This window comes from Scyliorhinus canicula, chromosome 9 (assembly GCF_902713615.1).
Source record: "Scyliorhinus canicula chromosome 9, sScyCan1.1, whole genome shotgun sequence".
Classification (NCBI taxonomy): domain Eukaryota; kingdom Metazoa; phylum Chordata; class Chondrichthyes; order Carcharhiniformes; family Scyliorhinidae; genus Scyliorhinus; species Scyliorhinus canicula.
The window spans coordinates 174274129-174292501 of NC_052154.1; the positions used below are offsets into that span (position 1 = coordinate 174274129).

At 45.9% G+C, this 18373-nt stretch overlaps 1 protein-coding gene across 2 annotated transcripts in view; it reads left to right on the forward strand.

Annotated features, from left to right (window-relative positions):
* Positions 1–227: 227 nt before the first annotated feature.
* accs (1-aminocyclopropane-1-carboxylate synthase homolog (Arabidopsis)(non-functional)) overlaps positions 228–18373 on the forward strand; it is a 61385-nt gene continuing 43239 nt past the window's right edge. Inside the window, exons 1-5 of one of the 2 annotated variants that reach the window (XM_038808229.1) lie at positions 228–463; positions 1133–1233; positions 5392–6063; positions 10670–11316; positions 13871–13930. In XM_038808229.1, the coding sequence (XP_038664157.1) occupies positions 5406–6063; positions 10670–11316; positions 13871–13930 (1365 nt within the window). In that variant the 5' untranslated portion in view covers positions 228–463; positions 1133–1233; positions 5392–5405. The remainder of the gene's footprint in view (positions 464–1132; positions 1234–5391; positions 6064–10669; positions 11317–13870; positions 13931–18373) is intronic. The other variant, XM_038808230.1, reaches the window with a different exon arrangement.

Below are 18373 nucleotides of genomic sequence, written 5' to 3' on the forward strand. Positions count from 1 at the left end.
CTTCTAAAGCGATTGGGAAATCTGAGATTGTGTCAATTCAACCAAAGTGTGACAGATGATGGGCTCCCAGCCACTGAGGCACTGAGTGCAGGGCTGGCTACGCACACATAAAAACACAGCACACCGCACTCTCTGTTTCCAGTGACTGACACGGACCAAATTTATCCCGGAATAAGGACAGCACGCATGTGCCGTCAACCCGGATGTAAATGGCTTGTCTAGGCTGAGAAAGCCTGGGTTGAATGTTGGTAGTGTGACGGGGTCCGGGCCGAGCTGAGCTGAGCCGTGCCCAGGTCACAGTTCCCGCACTGACAATGGGGACACAGGGAGAGCCGGCGGGGCCAGGGCGCAGCACCGCAGCCACCAGTTAAAATTGGCCAAGCTGACCCATTTAGGGGGAAGAACAAAAAAAAAAGCCGGCGAAGTAGACCTGGGATAACTGGAATGGAAATAAAACCTTGAGGTCGGTGCATTTGGTACTTGGCGATGGGGAGTTATCTGATGTCAACTATTGCAGCTGATGGAAATTGAACGGGGCACTTTGGAGTCCTCTAGCAGCAAAGGGCAGATAACATTCCGAAATACAGTACTGCAGAAAACTGAATGGGGGAAAATACAAAGGGTTTTTATTTGGGGCGTTCTGAAGATGGTAATTTGCAATCCTCCCCCCTCCGCGGGTTTTGCAAACTTTTTCTTCGAGGCTACAGTGTTGCACTGTTTATTTCACACCGTTTTTGTTTTGTTACTAACCAAGGTTTATTACCAAGTAGGTGTCAGTCAGCCCCGCAGGCTTCATTCACCCCCAAAGCAGCCAACTACAGAGGTTGTTTGACAGAGAGACTCACAACAGCTCTCCCCCCCCCCCCATTCTGACCCAGCCTGTGTTAACCAGGCGGCTCTTCATTCCTCAACAGTGCAAGTTTCTCCCCCCAACAAGCACCCACTGTGCTGAAATACTTAATCAATCTTCTGATTCAATCTCTTGGAGCCACCCCATTCTGCTTGCATTGAGTTAGTGGAATGTGAGAAGTGGTTGGTTTCTTTTTTTTTAGGGGGGGGGGGGGGCGGTTGCAAGGAAGTACAGCAAATATAAAAAATTTTGACAGCTGGATTTATCTGATAACTATTTCAGGTGATGTGGATGAACCTGGAGTTCTGAAGCAAAGGGAAAATGAGATTCCGAATTATGGAATAAAAAATGTTTCCATGGATGGGGGAAATTGATTCCTTCAGGTATGGTCAACGTGTTGGAAGTGGATTATGCTGCTGTGTGGGTCACAATTGATGCCAAACAATAATTGTGCCAAGTTGTTAGTGGAACAGCCACTTTAGGAGCCCTCTTCATTTTTTTGATCACAGAAAGTATTTGGGGATTATATGGAGGTGAAAAATACAAAATCTCACCCCCCCCCCCCCACCCCATTACATCATCCAATTGGGTCTAAAATTAATCCAACGCTTTTATGTTCAGGATTTACAATTTCAATTCTCATTATCTTCCATTCCTCTTCAAGATGACCTTTGACCCAAATTACTCGACTTGTTTCTCATTGTTTAGATCCCGAAGATTAGGCATCAGATCTTGAGCCACTTCTTCGCAATGCTTCCAATGTTTCAATATCTCCTTTGTGTCTCCATGACTAGAACTGTACAAAATATTCAAGGTGTGTTCGAACCAGAACCCCTCTAGTTCGATCATGACTTCCTCTGGCTTGTATTCTGCTGTTGTGGCTGAAACATTCAACATTCTGTTGCGTTTGTTCTGCACTGCTTGGACTGGTTTTGTAAAATTCATTTTTATGGGATGTGGGCTTCGCTGGCTCGGGCACCATTTGTTGCCCATCCCTAATTTCCCTGGAGAAGGTGGTGGTGAGCTGCATTCTTGAACTGCTGCAGTCCATGTGGTGTAGGTACACCCACTGTGCTATTAGGGATGGCGTTCCAGGATTTTTTCCCAGCAACCATGAAGGAACAGCGATATATTTCCAAGTGATGATGGTGAGAGGCTTGGAGGAGAGCTTCCAATTGGTGGTGTTCCTCTGCTGTATCTGCTACGTTTGTCCTTCTGGATAGCAGTGGTTGTGAATTTGGAAGGTGCTGCCCAAGGAGTCTTGGTGCATTCCTGCAGTGCATTTTGTAGATGGTACACACTGCTGCTACTGTGTCGGTAGTGGATGGAGTGAATGTTTTTGGAAGGAGTGTCAATCAAGTGGGCTGCTTTTCCTTGATGGTGTTGGGAGTATTGAGTGTTGTTGGAACTGCACTCATCCAGGCAAGTGGAAAGTATTCCATCACACTTTGCCTTGTAGATGGTGGATAGGCTTTAGGGAGTCACGGGGTGAGTTACTTGCTGCAGGACTTCTAGCGCCTGACCTGCTCTTGTAGCCACAGTATTTATGGTTTGTCCAGTTCAGTTTCTGGTCAATGGTAACCCACAGGGTGTTAATACTGGGGGATTCAGTGATAGTAATGCCATTGAATGTCAAGGGGCGATGGTTAGATTCTCTCTTACTGGAGATGCAGATGCAAACATGTTGGACTTTAACCTGGTGTTGTAAGACTTCTTACTGTGCTCACCCCAGTCCAACGCCAGCATCTCCACATCATTACTGGAGATGGTTATTGCCTGGCACTTGTGTGGCGCAAATGTTACTTGCCACTTGTCAGTCCAAGACTGGATATTGTCCAGGTCTTGCTGCATTTGCACGTGGACTAGTTCAGTGTCTAAGGAGTAGCGAATAGTGCAGAACATTCTGCAGCCATCAGCGAATATCCCCACATCTGACCTTATGATGGAAGGGAAACCATTGATGAGCCAGCTGAAGATAGTTGGGCCTCGGACACTACCCTGAGGAACTCCTGCAGTGATGTTCTGGGACTGAGATGATTGTCCTACAACAGCCATAATCACCTTCCTTTGTGCTAGGTATGACTACAACCAGTGCAGAGTTTTTCCCCGATTCCCATTGTTTGCTCGGGCTCCTTGATACCATACTCTATCAAATGCTATCTTGATGTTAAGGACCGTTGCTCTCACTTCACCTCGGGAGTCAGCTCTTTTGTCCATGTTTGAACCAAGACTGTAACAATGTCAGGAGCTGAGTGACCCTGGCAGAAACCAAACTGAGCGTGAATGAGCAGATTATTACAGGTGCTGCTTGATAACACTGTTGATGCCCCCTTCCATCACTGTACTGATGATTGTTTATGAAAACTCCAAGGTCACTCTCAAATTTGTCCTGAACTACTTTGGGCAGCACGGTAGCACAAGCGGATAGCACTGTGGCTTCACAGTGCCAGGGTCCCAGGTTCAGTTCTCTGCTGGGTCACTGTGCGGAGTCTGCACGTTCTCCCCGTGGGTTTCCTCCGGGTGCTCCGGTTTCCTCCCACAGTCCAAAGATGTGCAGGTTAGGTGGATTGGCCATGATAAATTGCCCTTAGTGACCAAAAAGGTTAGGAGGGGTTATTGGGTTACTGAGGGCTTAAGTGGGTCGGTGCAGACTCGATGGGCTGAATGGCCTCCTTCTGCACTGTATGTTCTATGCTTATGTACTTCAACGTCATTCATAGAATATGTGTGTTACCCAACTTCCATTCAAATGTGCCATAGCTGTAGCTTAGTTGGTAGCATTCTCACCTGAAGTCTCATAAGGTCATTGGTTCAATTCCCACCCCAGGACTTGAGCACAAATCAAGGCTGACACCCTAGTGCAGTACTGAGGGAGCGTTGCACAGTTGGCAGTGATGGGTCATTAAACTAAGCTCCCATCTACCCTCTCGGGTAGACGTAAAAGAAGAGCAGGTGAATTATCCCTGGTGTCTTGGCCAATATTTGTCCCTCAATCAATGCCGCATAAAAACAGATAACTTTCACTTCGCTGTTTGTCAGAGCTTGCCAGACGCATTTTGGCTGCTGCGTTTCCTGCATTACAACAATGACTACACTTCAAAATATATCCCATAACTGTGCAGTGTTTTGGAGTGTCCTGTAGTCATGAAAGGCGCTGTATAAATGCGAGGTTTTCTACATACCAGTCTGAATTAAATTTCATAATTGTCCATCTCAACCTGTAAGTTTTGAATTTCTATTCAACTGCCTTTTCTAATTTAGTATTTCATGCAAGCTGAACTTGCATTTGATTACTGAGACCATGCTCTTGATTTAAGTTGGAAACAATAGTGATCCCAGCGTTTGTTTGTTGAGGCATCTGACTGTGCTTCCACCCCAGTCCAACATAACTCCACTAACAACTGTCCATTATTTTCCACCTTTCGGCCAATTTCTTATCCATATCAAAGGTTTACCTTGTATTCCCACAGGGGGACACGGCAATTACCTGTAATTGTACAATGCTAAAAATAAATATCTGTATTTTGACTGAGCTATCCCAGAAAATATCCCAATGTAATATATTGTATGGTCTAACTTTTCTGTTGGAAGGACGGCCAGGACCCTTTGTAAGAAATACTGCTTTGCATGCAATTCCTCAGAAATTTGATATTGATTTTGAATTGTTTTCATCCATGGCGGTTTTGATTTGATTAGGCTCTGTATGGCACCTTCTCTCCCAACTCGGCTATGGATCCAACGATATCATCTTAACCCCGATATCTCCTGTTGTTCTTAATGGTGAAGTCTCAAATGCAGCCAGTATGATTCGGGTCCATTCCCTCCTTTGCTTATCATAAAATATACTGTACAAGATTAGTTTTATCACAACACTGAAGTAAGTCAAAATTTATCATTAGGGAAGTATGAATTCTATTTGACTCCGTAATATTAGGTTAAAAGTGTATTGGCTTCATAATGGTCTTCTAAAGCAAACTTCAAATGTAAATAGAAGGCAAGTTATACTTTCCTAAACTGTTAGTAATCTTATGTCAATCGTCTGGGTGAATAAAGCTTTGTATTTTGAGCGCCGTTAATAAATGCATGTTACACTGAGAAAGTTTATCATGACTTAATAATAATCTTTATTAGTGTCACAAGTAATCTTACATTAACACTGCAATGAAGTTACTGTGAAAATCCTCTAGTCGCCACACTCTGGCACCGGTTCGGGTACACAGAGGGAGAATTCAGAATGTCCAATTCACCTGACAAGCACATCTTTCGGGACTTGTGGGAGGAAACCGGAGCACCTGGAGGAAACCCACACAGACACGGGGAGAATGAGCAGACTCCGTACAGACAGTGACCCAAGTTGGGAACTGAACCTGGGACCCCTGGCGCTGCGAAGCAACAGTGCTAACCACTGCGCTACCGTGCTGCCCACTTGGCCGGGAACACAAATATTTTCAGATAATAGTTACTTTTTACTGCGGGATAGTACAGTAACGTTGCAGCCAGATATTTAAAAGGTATATTGTTTCGCTGTTAATGTCTTTCAGCCGAATGAGATGTGATGGATTTCCGAGGCAAGAAGTATGAGCGTGGGAGTAACTGGTCAGATCCTGAGGTGATGGAGCTGCTGCAGCTTTGGGCTGATGAGTCTGTTCAGATGGAATTGGAGAGTTGTCTCAGAAACCAGCACGTTTTCAACAGGATTGCAGAAGTCTTGAGGGAAAAGGGTATCCACAGGACAGGAGACCAGTGTCGGGAGAAGATCAAAAAAATGAAACTTGAGTACAGAAGAATTAAGGATAACAACAAGATCTGTAGGGGAGGTCGGACTTGGAAGTTCTTTGAGGTGATGGATAGAGTGTTGTCCAACAGGCCAAATATTTGTTACAGTACTGTGGGTAACACTGTGATAACACAGCAGATACCACCAGGTGTTCTGGCAGCGGGGGATGGATACATTCATCATCACCACCACCATCTCCTTACTTCTCCTCCACATGGTATTCCTCATTCACACCATCCCCAGGAACTAATGGACATTAAATGTGAAGAAGTGGACTCGGACGAGCGCAGTGAGACACCTGAACTACCCCCTTCCATTGTACTTCAAGCTGGGGATGAGCATGGAATGGAAGGGAGCCTCTTGGAAGGGGGACATCATGATGGGTCATCAGCTGCTCGGGTGGATAATCCTACAGAGAATGCCATTTCTCCATCAGGTTGGTACTTAGCACCTGCCCCTCATTTTCTCTCTCCTCTCTCATTCTGTCTTTCTCTAACCTTTCTTTATTTTTCTCACTCTCTGTCTATCTATCTCCCTCCCTCTTCATCTCTTCTCATTCCCTGCTTTTAACTGGCTGTCCTCCCTCTTCACTCCAGCCAACCTCTTCCTCTCTCTGGTTCATTCCGTACTCCTCACCGTATGTCTGCATCATGCTCTCCTCCCAATCTGCTCGCCTATTTCCCCTTTCCTTATCTCCCTCCCCATCAGTTGGTTCTCCACATGCCTCCCCACTTCAGTTCACCGATCTCTTTCATTTGTCCTTTTCCTCTGACACTGCCTTTTTCTTCACCCACCTTCCCTGTTCCCCCATTCCCTCTTGGTTTTTGTTACGCTCGCTCTGTTTCCTCCTGCCCTTTTCATTTGCTTTGTGTTTTCCCTTTTATGTTCCATGTTCTCTTTTTTTTTAAAGTGTTAATCCTTTGTTCTTCTTTATTGTCTCCTTTTCTATCTTTCTATATTGTTCAATGTTTATACCACTGCTGCTGAAAATGTGACAGTACTTGTTTTCCTCCGTGAAACCCAATTGACAAATGTTTGATTTGCTACTTGATGTGGGTCAAGTGCCATCCCCTCGGTCATTCCAGGGGGCCTGATATTTCCTGGAACCATGTGATGGGACAAACTGAGCATAGTGTTGAAGATGTGCCAAAATTGAGGCCTAATACATGGTCAGAATTGTTCTTCTAGTGTTATACAATATATAGGGTGGCACAGTGGTTAACACTGCTGCCTCACAGCGCCAGGGTCCCAGGTTAAATTCCTGACTTGGGTCACTACCTGTGCAGAGTCTGCACGTTCTCCCTGTATCTGCGTGGGTTTCCTCCAGGCGCTCCAGTTCCCCCCCCCCCCCCCCCCCCCCCCCCGCCCCCCCGCAAGTCCCGAAAGACGTGCTTGTTAGGTGAATTGGACATTCTGAATTCCCCCCACTGTGTACCCGAACAGGTGCCGGAATGTGGCGACTGGGGAATTTTCACAGTAATTTCATTGTAGTGTTGGCATGGCAAGCAACTCCGTTCAAGGGCAATTAGGAATGGGCAACAAATGCTGGCCCAGCCAGCGCCACCCACATCCCAGGTCAAATTAAAACAAAACTACCCTCTGAATATGCAAAGCAAGCAATTGATTACCCAGGCTAAACCTGTCTCAATCCCACGTGACTCAACCTGACTTTAGTGATCTTTTGTGTGACAACCTACGGGCTCGTTTTTGAAAACCAAGATGGAATTATGCATCACCTGTATTGTACCATCCAGGTTGCTGGAGCTATGCTGAAACACGGAGTATTGGTGTACATGTAAGCAGCAGCATAATCTGGGTGTGTATATTTTAGTTATCTGTTGACTTGAGGTGTCTGGCCGATGTGACTATGTGAAAGCGGTGACTCGAATGTGCTGCGCTATTGTGAAGCACTATATTAGCTGTGCTCCTCTCTCCATTATTCAGCTACCATCAACAGTTTGAACTGTTTTAGTTGGTAGTTCTGTACTGGGGTTTGCGCTGTGAGGAGAGCAAATCCCGCAACGAGATCCAAGTGTACAAAGGGCATAGATATACTTTATGCATTTTTTTTTAAAGCAGTAAAGCGCACAAGAATGTAAATCATAAAAATTGGCTCGATAGTGAGTAGCTGATTTGAGGTGATGTGACAAACCCACAGGACTCTACACTTACAGCGCCTAATGTGATTTCCTACCTAAATTCTGCAATATTTCCTAAAAGCCTCCAGAGGGCATGAATAATCCAGTTTTTCCACTGATCTGAGCAATAAAAGCTAATTTACCCAAGGATAACTATCCTTTACACGCCGATTTTGTGATTTTTTTTTCGAACCGAGGCTATACATTTCTCTCTTGAAATGAAAATCGCTAATTGTCACAAGTAGGCTTCAAATGAAGTTACTGTGCAAAGCCCCTAGTCGCCACATTCCGGCAGAGAGTTCTGGATTTTGACCCAGCGACAGTGAAGAAACGGTGATATATTTCCAAGTCAGGATGGTGTGTGATTTGGAGGGGAACTTGGAGTTGGTGGTGTTCTCGTGCAATTGCTGTACTTTTGCTCCTAGGTGGTAGGGGTCATGTGTTTGGGAGTATAGGCAGCCTAGATTATGTGCTCAGATCCTTCAGTCAGACTTGAACCAGCAACCGGCTGACTCAGGCAAGAGTGCTACCAGCACGCTGACGAGTTCCTTCTTGAATAATTTCTTTAAACTTCGATACTTGTTTACTTGCCGTTGTCACAATGTTTTAAGTGAGTACATGTCTCTCTGATTTGGCTGAATTTCAAATTCAGTTGGTACCGATATGAATTATAATGCAACTCAGTCAGGGAAATGTTTGACCTTCGACACAGATTAAGCAATTGCCACTGAGCCTAGTAATCCAGAGGCCTTGGGCAATGCCCTGGGGACATGAGTTCATAAGGGCAGCACGGTAGCATTGTGGATAGCACAATCGCTTCACAGCTCCAGGGTCCCAGGTTCGATTCCGGCTTTGGTCACTGTCTGTGCGGAGTCTGCACATCCTCCCCGTGTCTGCGTGGGTTTCCTCCGGGTGCTCCGGTTTCCTCCCACAGTCCAAAGATGTGCAGGTTAGGTGGATTGGTCATGATAAATTGCCCTTAGTGTCCAAAGTTGCCCTTCGTGTTGGGTGGGGTTACTGGGTTATGGGGATAGGGTGGAGGTGTTGACCTTGGGTAGGGTGCTCTTTCCAAGAGCCGGTGCAGACTAGATGGGCTGAATGGCCTCCTTCTGCACTGTAAATTCTATGTATCTATGTAAAAATCCCTCCACATCAGCTGGTGCAATTTAAATTCAATGAATAAAATCTGGAACTGCAAGCTAGCCTCAGCAATGATGACCACAAATCTATCATCGATTGTTGTGACTCCAGACCCAAGCCAAGCGGTTGCCTTCTGAAATGGCCGACAAAGCTTCTTATTTCGAGGGCAAGTAGGATGGACAACAAATGCCGGCCTTGCCAGCGATGCCCACATCCCATGAAAGAATGTCTTCCAGTTGTACGTGCATATTACATTGACCAAAACGCTGCAGCTGTATTTCAGGGCTTTTGAGGAATTTTCATTGGTTCTGGGTCAGTATTAGTAAAAGTTAACATTTCACTGAACTTCATCTATTTGTCCATGGGATGAAACTGAAAAGTCATTGTGGCATATTCAGTACCAATATCAAACCAGAGTTTGTAACTCCTGAGTGTATCTGCTTGGTGGTTACTGGAAACGTTACAAAATGCCAGTTCTGTTTTTTGGCAGAAAGTTATTCTCACTGTTGCTGAAAGGGGTCATGTCTTTGAGGATGGAAAACACGTCTGTAAGGTGTAGCTGTCAGAAACTCGGTGCCATTGCATTTTTGATGATCAAATTTGACTAATAAATAGGTTTCCCAAAGGCTTATCTAATGAGTATCTGAGATATACAGACCAGGAAGATCCCAGCTTCAGGTGCCTGGTCTGTTCTGTGTTAATCGATCGCGGCCAAGGTGCTGGCAAGAGTGTTCAAATCCTTGGATTAGAAAGGGTTTGTGCTTCCTGATTTGTTATCTCCCAGGCCCCGCTGGAGGTATGGTCAGTGGCCATTTGGTGAAGATCGGATTGGGCGTGTTTATGATGGCCACTGCCGTCCCCCCCACCCAGCCCTGACTGAAAGTTAGACAAATCATGGCCATTTGGAAAAAGCACGTGAATTTTACACAGAAAGACAGTGACCGCTGTTGACAGATTGAAGAAATGGTGGACAGAAGCCCTGACTTGAGTCCCCATTAAGTTTTCATGGGTCAGTTTTCTTTTCCTTCCCTTGGTTTAGGGGTTGGTTTAGCACACTGGGCTAAAACGCTGGCTTGGAAAGCAGACCAAGGCAGGCCAGCAGTACGGTTCAATTCCCGTACCAGCCTTCCCGAACAGGCGCCGGAATGTGGCGACTAGGGGCTTTTCACAGTAACTTCATTGAAGCCTACTTGTGACAATAAGCGATTTTCATTTTCATTTAATTTCATTTTAGGTTTCAGGACCAAACACCCTGTTGATTTATTTCATTCCTTTTTTAACTTTTATATTAGACAGTTTATTGCCCAGCAGCTCTGCACGGCTAAGCCAAAACAACAAGGTGGTGGTGTAGTGGCATTGTCATTGGACTAGTAATACAGGGGCCCAGGGAAATGCTCCGGGAACCCGGATTCAAATCCTGTCACAGCAGATGGTGAAATTTGAATCATAGAAATCTTCAATTATTAGTCAAATGATGATCACAAAACCATTGTCAACTGTCCTAAAAACCCACCTGGTTCACTAATGTGACTGCAGACCCGGAGCAATGTAGTTAACTCAGTTCAAGGGCAATTAGGGATGGCCCAGCCAGCGATGCCCACATTCTCCTGAATGGGTTTTAAAAAAAAAAGTTGAAAATGAAATGACTTTCGATGAGTTCAGTTTTGGACTTCTTGTTTCAAAAACAATAACCCTTTATTTTCTTGAGTGTTGCATGTTTTAAAATAATCACGTTAAACATTTTGTTTATGATGATACCTGCAGGTTACATGGACCCAAATGTGAGCGGTACGTCCTCTGGGATGCATACCTCTGGACCTGCCTTTTCGGGGCTTCACAGACTTCGGCGGAAGAGGAAGCCACCCCGGGTGAAGGATCCGTTGGACGACATTCTTCTCAAATTTCTAACGGCACAAAGAGTGGTGGAGGAGCGTTTCCTGCAAATGGAGGAACGGAGGATGCAGCGGGACATGGAGTTGGAAGACAGGCGGATGCAGTTGGAGCAGCGTCGGATGGAACTGGAGAGGGAGCACGAGTACAGAATGTTCACCATATTTGCTCAGATGGTGAATGCACTCCGGCATGGAGGCTCCATGCAGACCGTGGGCTTAGACATCAGCCAGGCTTTCTCACAGTCTTCTGGTCAAGCCACAGAGGCAGGTGGTCCCCCATCCTCGGCTTCTACCTCTAAAGCCGGCAGCAGTAGAGTAATGCCTCAACAGAGCCAATCTGTACCAAATGGACCGAAAGATGCAGTGACCGATGTCGAAATTAACCCAACATTCCAACAACCTGAATCTAGCGTTTATTTATCAAAGCGAGGAAATGAAATTATTAATTCCTGTGGAATAATTCAGGAAGGTTATGATGCCTACCATGCAGACAAACACGATGAGGATAAAAACCCTAATGTAAGTCTGCTGAGCTATTTCAACCATCTTTAAAGTTCTGTCTGGCTGTGGTCTTTGGAGTTCTATTTGTAACCATTTAATTGTTGTTTCGGGTATTCTGGGGGTGGGGTGCTACGATGTCTGCAAACTGAATCTCAGAATTTCAGAATAAGAGTACTAATTTTTTGATTCTTAACCAGGGTTTCATTTTTAAGGCACATTGTATTACTTATTCAATACCCCTGGATGGTCACTTAAAAATGAATTTGCATAAAATGAATTTATACAAATTTGACACTTTCTTTAGGATTATAATCTTAAATGGAGACAATGATAAATTGGAGTGAAATGTGTGCTGGTTAATGAAGAGTTTGGGTTCACATGTCTCGTAGAGAAACATTGCACTGCATTATCTTTAAATTGAAAAATGTTTGAATTCTGACCTTTCCAGTGTCATGTACACTGGATGCTGTCCACTACGTTTAACAATCTTCTTTTAAGCACCACTTTTACGTCAACATGTGTTTATTTCTTTTGTCCTGTTCTCAATCACTACCTGTCGGACCTCGGAACATAGAACTTCTCTTTTTTTTCCAATTAAGGGGCAATTTAGCGTGGCCAATCCACCTACTCCGCACATCTTTGGGTTGTGGGGGAAAAACCCACGCAAACGCGGGGAGAATGTGCAAATTCCACACGGACAGTGACCCAGAACCGGGATTGAACCTGGAACCTCGGCGCCGTGAGGCAGCAGGGCTGACCACTGCGCCACCGTGCTGCCCGGAATATAGAACGGCTGAGCAGGAGTAGCCCATTCAGCCCCTTCAGTCTGCTCTGCTACTCATTAGATCATGGCTGATTGGATTGTTGTCTTAACTGCCTGCCCCCTATAACCCCTGCCTTGACTCCCTAATCTCTCTCAAAATCTGTCTAACTCTGCCTTGAATGAATTCAATGACCCATCCTCCACTGCTCTATCGGGAAGAGATTTCCAGATTGATGACCCCCTGAGAGAAATACATTTTTCTCATCTCCATCTTGAAAGGAGATTATTCTTTCTGTCATCAGCAACTTTAGCTACCATACATTAGGTCCTTCATCCAAGCCATTGATGTAGATTGTAAATAATTGAGGCCTCAGCAAGTACTCCACTGGCTACAGCTTGTCAACCTGATAAAGACTCCTTTATCCCTACTCTCAGCTTCTGGTTAGCCAACCAATCCTTTATGTATGCTAACCTGTTACCTCCTCCACTTATTTTGAGGAGGAACCTTTTTTGATGTGGCACCTTATTAAATGCCTTTTGGAAATACAGGTACACCACATTTAAAGGTTCCCCTTGTTTGTTACTTCCTCAAAAGAAATCAAATAAATTAGTTACACACCCTTTCCCTTTCACAAAACCATGCTGACTCTGCCCGATTCCATTCTGATTGTCTAGGGATCCTGCTATAACCTCTTTAATCATGGATTCTAGCAATTTCCCCAAGAGCAATATTAGGCAAACTGGCCTTTACCTGAGTTCAGATGTATTGAAATTATTTCAGTTTTCCTCCTGTATGCAGTTTGATAGCTACCTCCCAGCAATTCACACCACCTCCAATAGTCAGCAACTGGACGCTTTAATCAGGATTTTAATCACATCATAGAATTTACAATGCAGAAGGAGGCCATTCGGCCCATCGAGTCTGCACCGGCTCTTGGAAAGAGCACTCTTCCCAAGGTCAACACCTCCACCCTATCCCCATAACCCAGTAACCCCACCCAACACTAAGGGCAATTTTGGACACTAAGGGCAGTTTATCATGGCCAATCCACCTAACCTGCACATCTTTGGACGGTGGGAGGAAACCGGAGCACCCGGAGGAAACCCACGCGCACACGGGGAGGATGTGCAGACTCCGCACAGACAGTGACCCAAGCCGGAATCGAACCTGGGACCCTGGAGCTGTGAAGCAATTGTGCTATCCACTATGCTACCATGCTGCCCCATGTTTATGAAACCTCTGCAGTAAGGTTTCCTCTGATTCCCTGTCAGCAACATCAGAAACATAGGGCAAGATTCTCCGGCCTCCCAGGCGTATGCTTCTCGGCAGCGGGAGGGGGCACGCTGTTCACCGGCAGCGGGATTCTCTGCTCCCATTGAAGCCATCCCAGGTCACCAGGAAGCCGACGGACAGAGGTGCCGGCAGGACCAGGGAACCACTCCGCCAGGGAACGACCAGAGAATTCCGGCCACAGTGAGATAATGGCCTTTGTTCACTATTTCTCAGAAAATTGCAAAATGTTTTCTAGAAGAATAGATTTTTGATCTCTCTGGGGAACGCCTTCCAACTGTAATGCATCTCATACGTAGATCGGAGGAAACCTTGGTCGACCGTTGTTTTAAATGTTGCTTTTGTGTTTTTAAATTTGGTAAAAGGTGTTCCGAGTTGCAGGCAGTGAAAATCCTACTTTCCAGTTCTGTATGTGACTTAATTCAGTTTGACCCAGAACTGAGATTGGGATGACCCGTGGTTGTGTAAGTCTGAGATTGTAGATTATTATTTTCTTTTTGTTTTCATCCATCTTGCAGGGCATTATTAATCTGGGAACCAGTGAGAACAAGCTGTGCTTTGACCTGCTTTCCAAAAGGGTATGTGCATTTTTTTTACTTCAACAGTTTCATAAAAACAAAAGTTTTTGCAACTCTGCCCTCAAAGTGCCTCGCCCATTTTCCATCCAGTGTTGATTTTTGAAAGGCATTGTGGCACAAGTGCCAGGGTGTAAATTGGAGTGGTTGCCTTTTCTGGCATGGAAATCATTTGGTCTGTTCCGAATTCCGTTTTACTGAAAGTCCACTGGTTGGAAAGTGCTGGGAGTTTGAGGGCAAATTGGTGGCTGTGAGACTTCCCAGCGCTTCTGTAATTGATGGTTTTCAGAAACGAGTTGGGAATGCAAGTTCATGGGGATGAGCAGGGTTTTCCGTCTGGCGGGATTTCCCACTCTACCACCCCAAAGAGTCAATGGGGACACACCCCTGCTGAGCACAGGAGCCCCACAGCTTATTGAACACTGCAGAGAGTGTTAATTCACTGGAGACAGGACATCCTACCGTCATTGAGGTTACCGGCCAGTCGGATTGTCACCCCAATACGTGCTCGCGTCAAATTTAAATGGCGTTGGTAGAAAAAAAACATTGACTTTGTGATTATAATTTCAAAATGGATACATCGCATAATGAGGCCATTCTGTCCACCAGGTCTCTGCTGGCTCTCCCTGCAAGAGGAATTCATCTGGTGCCACCCCCCTGCCTTTTCTCCTTAACCCAGCAAATGTTTCCTCTTCAGATAATGATCCAGCTCTCTTTTGAAAGTCATGGTTTTCATCTCCCTGCACCAGAATGCTGGCAGCGCATTCCAAATCCTCACTGTGATAGAAGGGACGACGGGACAGAACGCCTCATCGCATTCCCCAGCAGATGCGGGACGTCACTATACGCCGATTGAAAAAGGCTTGGCTGTGATATTCACCGTAAAGAAATTCCATCAATATGTCTCAGAGCAGCACTTTTCTATTATCACCGACCATAAGTCACTGCTGGGTCTCTTTAATGAGTTGAAGGGGGTTCCACCCATAGCCTTGGCCCAGTGGACAAAGTCGTGGCGACTTTAAACTTCATGGAAATTCTGCTGGAACAGCCACACGGATACGCACATGGACGCAAAGAAATCCCATATTGCCGAAGCTTTACTGCTCACCGGATTACAGGGGAACCCCCCCCCCCCCCCACCCCAAGCAGCCCTTGTCTTGAAACAGCAGGAACTGTGTCGAAGATGGCATCCTCCCGTGGGGAGTTTGTGTGGTCATCCCACAGCCAGGCCAGGAATTGATCCTGCAGGCTTTGCACAGCAGTCACCCAGGGGCTTCAAAATTGAAGATATCAGCACAAAGTTGTGTCTGGTGGCCAGGGATAGATGGTGACAATGAGCGGGTCGTGAGAAGATAACTGTGTGTCAAGAGCACCAGAATCTCCCTTCTTTGGCTTCTCTTCACCGGGAATGGCCAGGGTGCCCCTGGGTATGGCCACAAGCAGACTTCACTGAACCTTTAATGGGGTCCATGTTTCTAATCCTCGGGGACACCTGTTCTAAGTGGCTAGACGTACATAGGATGACTTCCACCATGTTGAAAGCCACCGTTGAAAAACAAAGGTGCCTGTTTAGCACCCATGGAATTCCTGAGGTGCTCGTCGCGGATAATGGGTCCCCTTTCATGAGCGAGGACTTCTCCACAGTCGCACGTGTGCACATAGTAACAGGATCAGGCACATCTGGTCTGCCCTGTACCACCAATCCTCAAATGGTTTGGCCGAACAGGCGGTACAAACATTTTAGTGGGGAATGCAGAAGCAAACCACGGGCTGCCAGGATTCCTTTTTCACCAGAGGAGCATGCCGCATGTTATGACCGGGATAGCACCGGCAGAGCTGCTGATGGGCCGAACCCGATTTAATACATTGCAAGTTTGGACAGGAAAGTAGAGCTACAGCAAAAGTATCACAGGACACCAGGGAGGAACTTGCAAGTGGGAGCAGCTGTTTACTTCCAGAACTTCAGAGATGGTGTTCTTTGCTTCCCAGGGATTGTGTTGGAGAAAACGTGGCTCGTATTTTACAAGGTCAAGTCCCAAGGGAAACCTGTGCAAGCATGTTGGCCACCTTAAGCGAGGAGAGCTCGCACCAGGCGACACACAGCCACGGTTGTCAGTACTGCATCCCCCCCCTCCGGGAATCACTATTTAGCCAAGGTATGCACCCTGCCATAGTTTAAAAGCCAGACCACCAAGATGATGAGGTCCCCGGTTTGGCGATGGACACTGAAGCGTCTGCAGCGATGGACAATGTCGTGTCTGGAGCCAAACCCCCGGCAATAGCCCTCCGGAGATCCTGTGGAGATCACCTTCGAAAAGGCGGTCGACGAACTGTTTTACACCACCCGACTCACACCCGCCGTTGGCGGAGGCACAACCGTGCTCGAAGCGGCGCAGAACACTTCCTCAGTTTGTGGCAGAAGGGGAGCTTTCGGACTTGGGCGGCTGGGAGGTGGTCGGGTGTTGGCCGGGTAGTAGAAGTTTAATAACGCTCCCGGGAATTCCCTGATTTATCTTCCCGTGGGACTCGTGGAATATGAGCTTCCCCAATAGTGGACAGCGGCCTGTTCAGCTGGGGCTCATAAGCATCCAGTGTGAAGGCAGGCCCAGACAGGGACTGGCATGTTGGGTGACTGCACTGCCATAGGCAGACTTTTTATGATCTTGATTAAAACCAAAGTTTACCGTACTGCTTGGCTTCCTGGGTCTTCACTGTGTTCTTCCTCATTTCATCTTTAATTCTTTTCCCATCACTTTAAATCGCTGTCCTCTGATTCTCAATCCTTCCATTTGCAGTAAGAGTATCTCCCCATCTGTCCAAACCCCTTGTTATTTTGAACACCTCTATCAAATCTCCTCTCATCCTTTTTTCCCCAAGGAGAGCAATCCCAGCTTCTCCAATCTATCAATGCATCTAAGTCCCTCATCCCTGGAGGTAATTCTTGTGAATCCTTTCTGGACCGTCTCTAATGCCATCACATCCTTCCCAAAGTAGGCTGGACAGTAGTTAAGTATTTTATACAGACTGGTTATTTATCACATTGCTGTTTGTGGGAGAGTGAGCTTACTTCCTCAGTATTGATAGTTGCCTGGATCCCACATCTTGCAATTCCCCCCATGGGCCACTCTTTTCCCTCCCCTTTACATCAGTCTTTAAAACCTAGCTATATCCATCTTCATCTGTCCCAATACTTCAATGTGTATTAGCCAATTTTGTTTGATAACGCTCCTGCGTATAATTCTATCCTGTGATAGAATTGAAATGATTAAAAAATCTATAGCAATTTTACAAGAAGTCTTTGTTACATATTTTTATAACTTGTGTTCCCTTCTCTTTACCCTCCTGTTTATTACTGCACTTTAAGCCATCCTATTGTTAAGAGTAAGACGAAACGTATGTGAACTGTTTTAAACTAACTTTGTTTTTGCTGCTGTATCCTTATTCTGGGAAGAGTGACAGGATCTGTACATTAAGCTAGTGGAACAGGAAATGGATAGCATTTTGACTGAGCGAAGGCTCATTGATTTGACCCGAAGTTACCAGCTCGCCCATCAGTGGCAGCAGAACCTTCAGTCTTCTGAACACTACTTTTGAGGATCTCCATCCTGAAATGTTCTGCCTCCCCGTGTCCTTTTCCTCCTTTAGAGACATAGAGTCATAGATGTTTACTACATGGAAACAGGCCCTTTGGCCCAGCTTGTCCATGCCGCCCAGTTTCTATCACTAAGCTAGTCCCACTTGCCCGCATTTGGCCCATGTCCCTCGATACCAATCCTGCCCATGTAACTGTCTAACTGCTTTATAAAGGACAAAACTGTACCCGCCTCTACCACTGCCTCTGGCATCTTGTTCCAGATGCTCACCACCCTCTGCGTGAAGAAATTTCCCCTCTGGTCTCTTTTGTATCTCCCTCCTCTCACCTTAAACCTATGGCGTCTAGTTCTAGACTCCTCTACCTTTGGGAAAAGATGTTGACTATCTGTGCTCCTCATTATTTTGTAAACCTCCATAAGGTCACCCCTAAGCCTCCTGCGCCCCAGGGAAAAAAGTCCCAGCCTATCCAGCCTCTCCATATAGCTCAGACCATCAAGTCCTGGTAACATCCTCGTAAATCTCTTCTGCACCCTTTATAGTTTAACAAAATACTTCCTATAATAGGGTGACCAGAACTGAACACCGTATTCCATGTGTGGTCTTACCAATGTCTTGTACAACTTCAGCAAGATGTCCCAACTCCTGTATTCAATATTCTGACCAATAAAACCTAGCAGGCACAATGCCTTCTTCACCCCCCTGTCCACCTGCGACTCCACCTTCAAGGAGCTCTGAACCTGTATTCCTAGATCTCTTTGTTCTGTAATTGTTCCCAACTCCCTACCATTAACTGACTAGGCCCTGCCCTGATTTGGTCAACCAAAATGCATCACCTCACATTTATCCAAATTA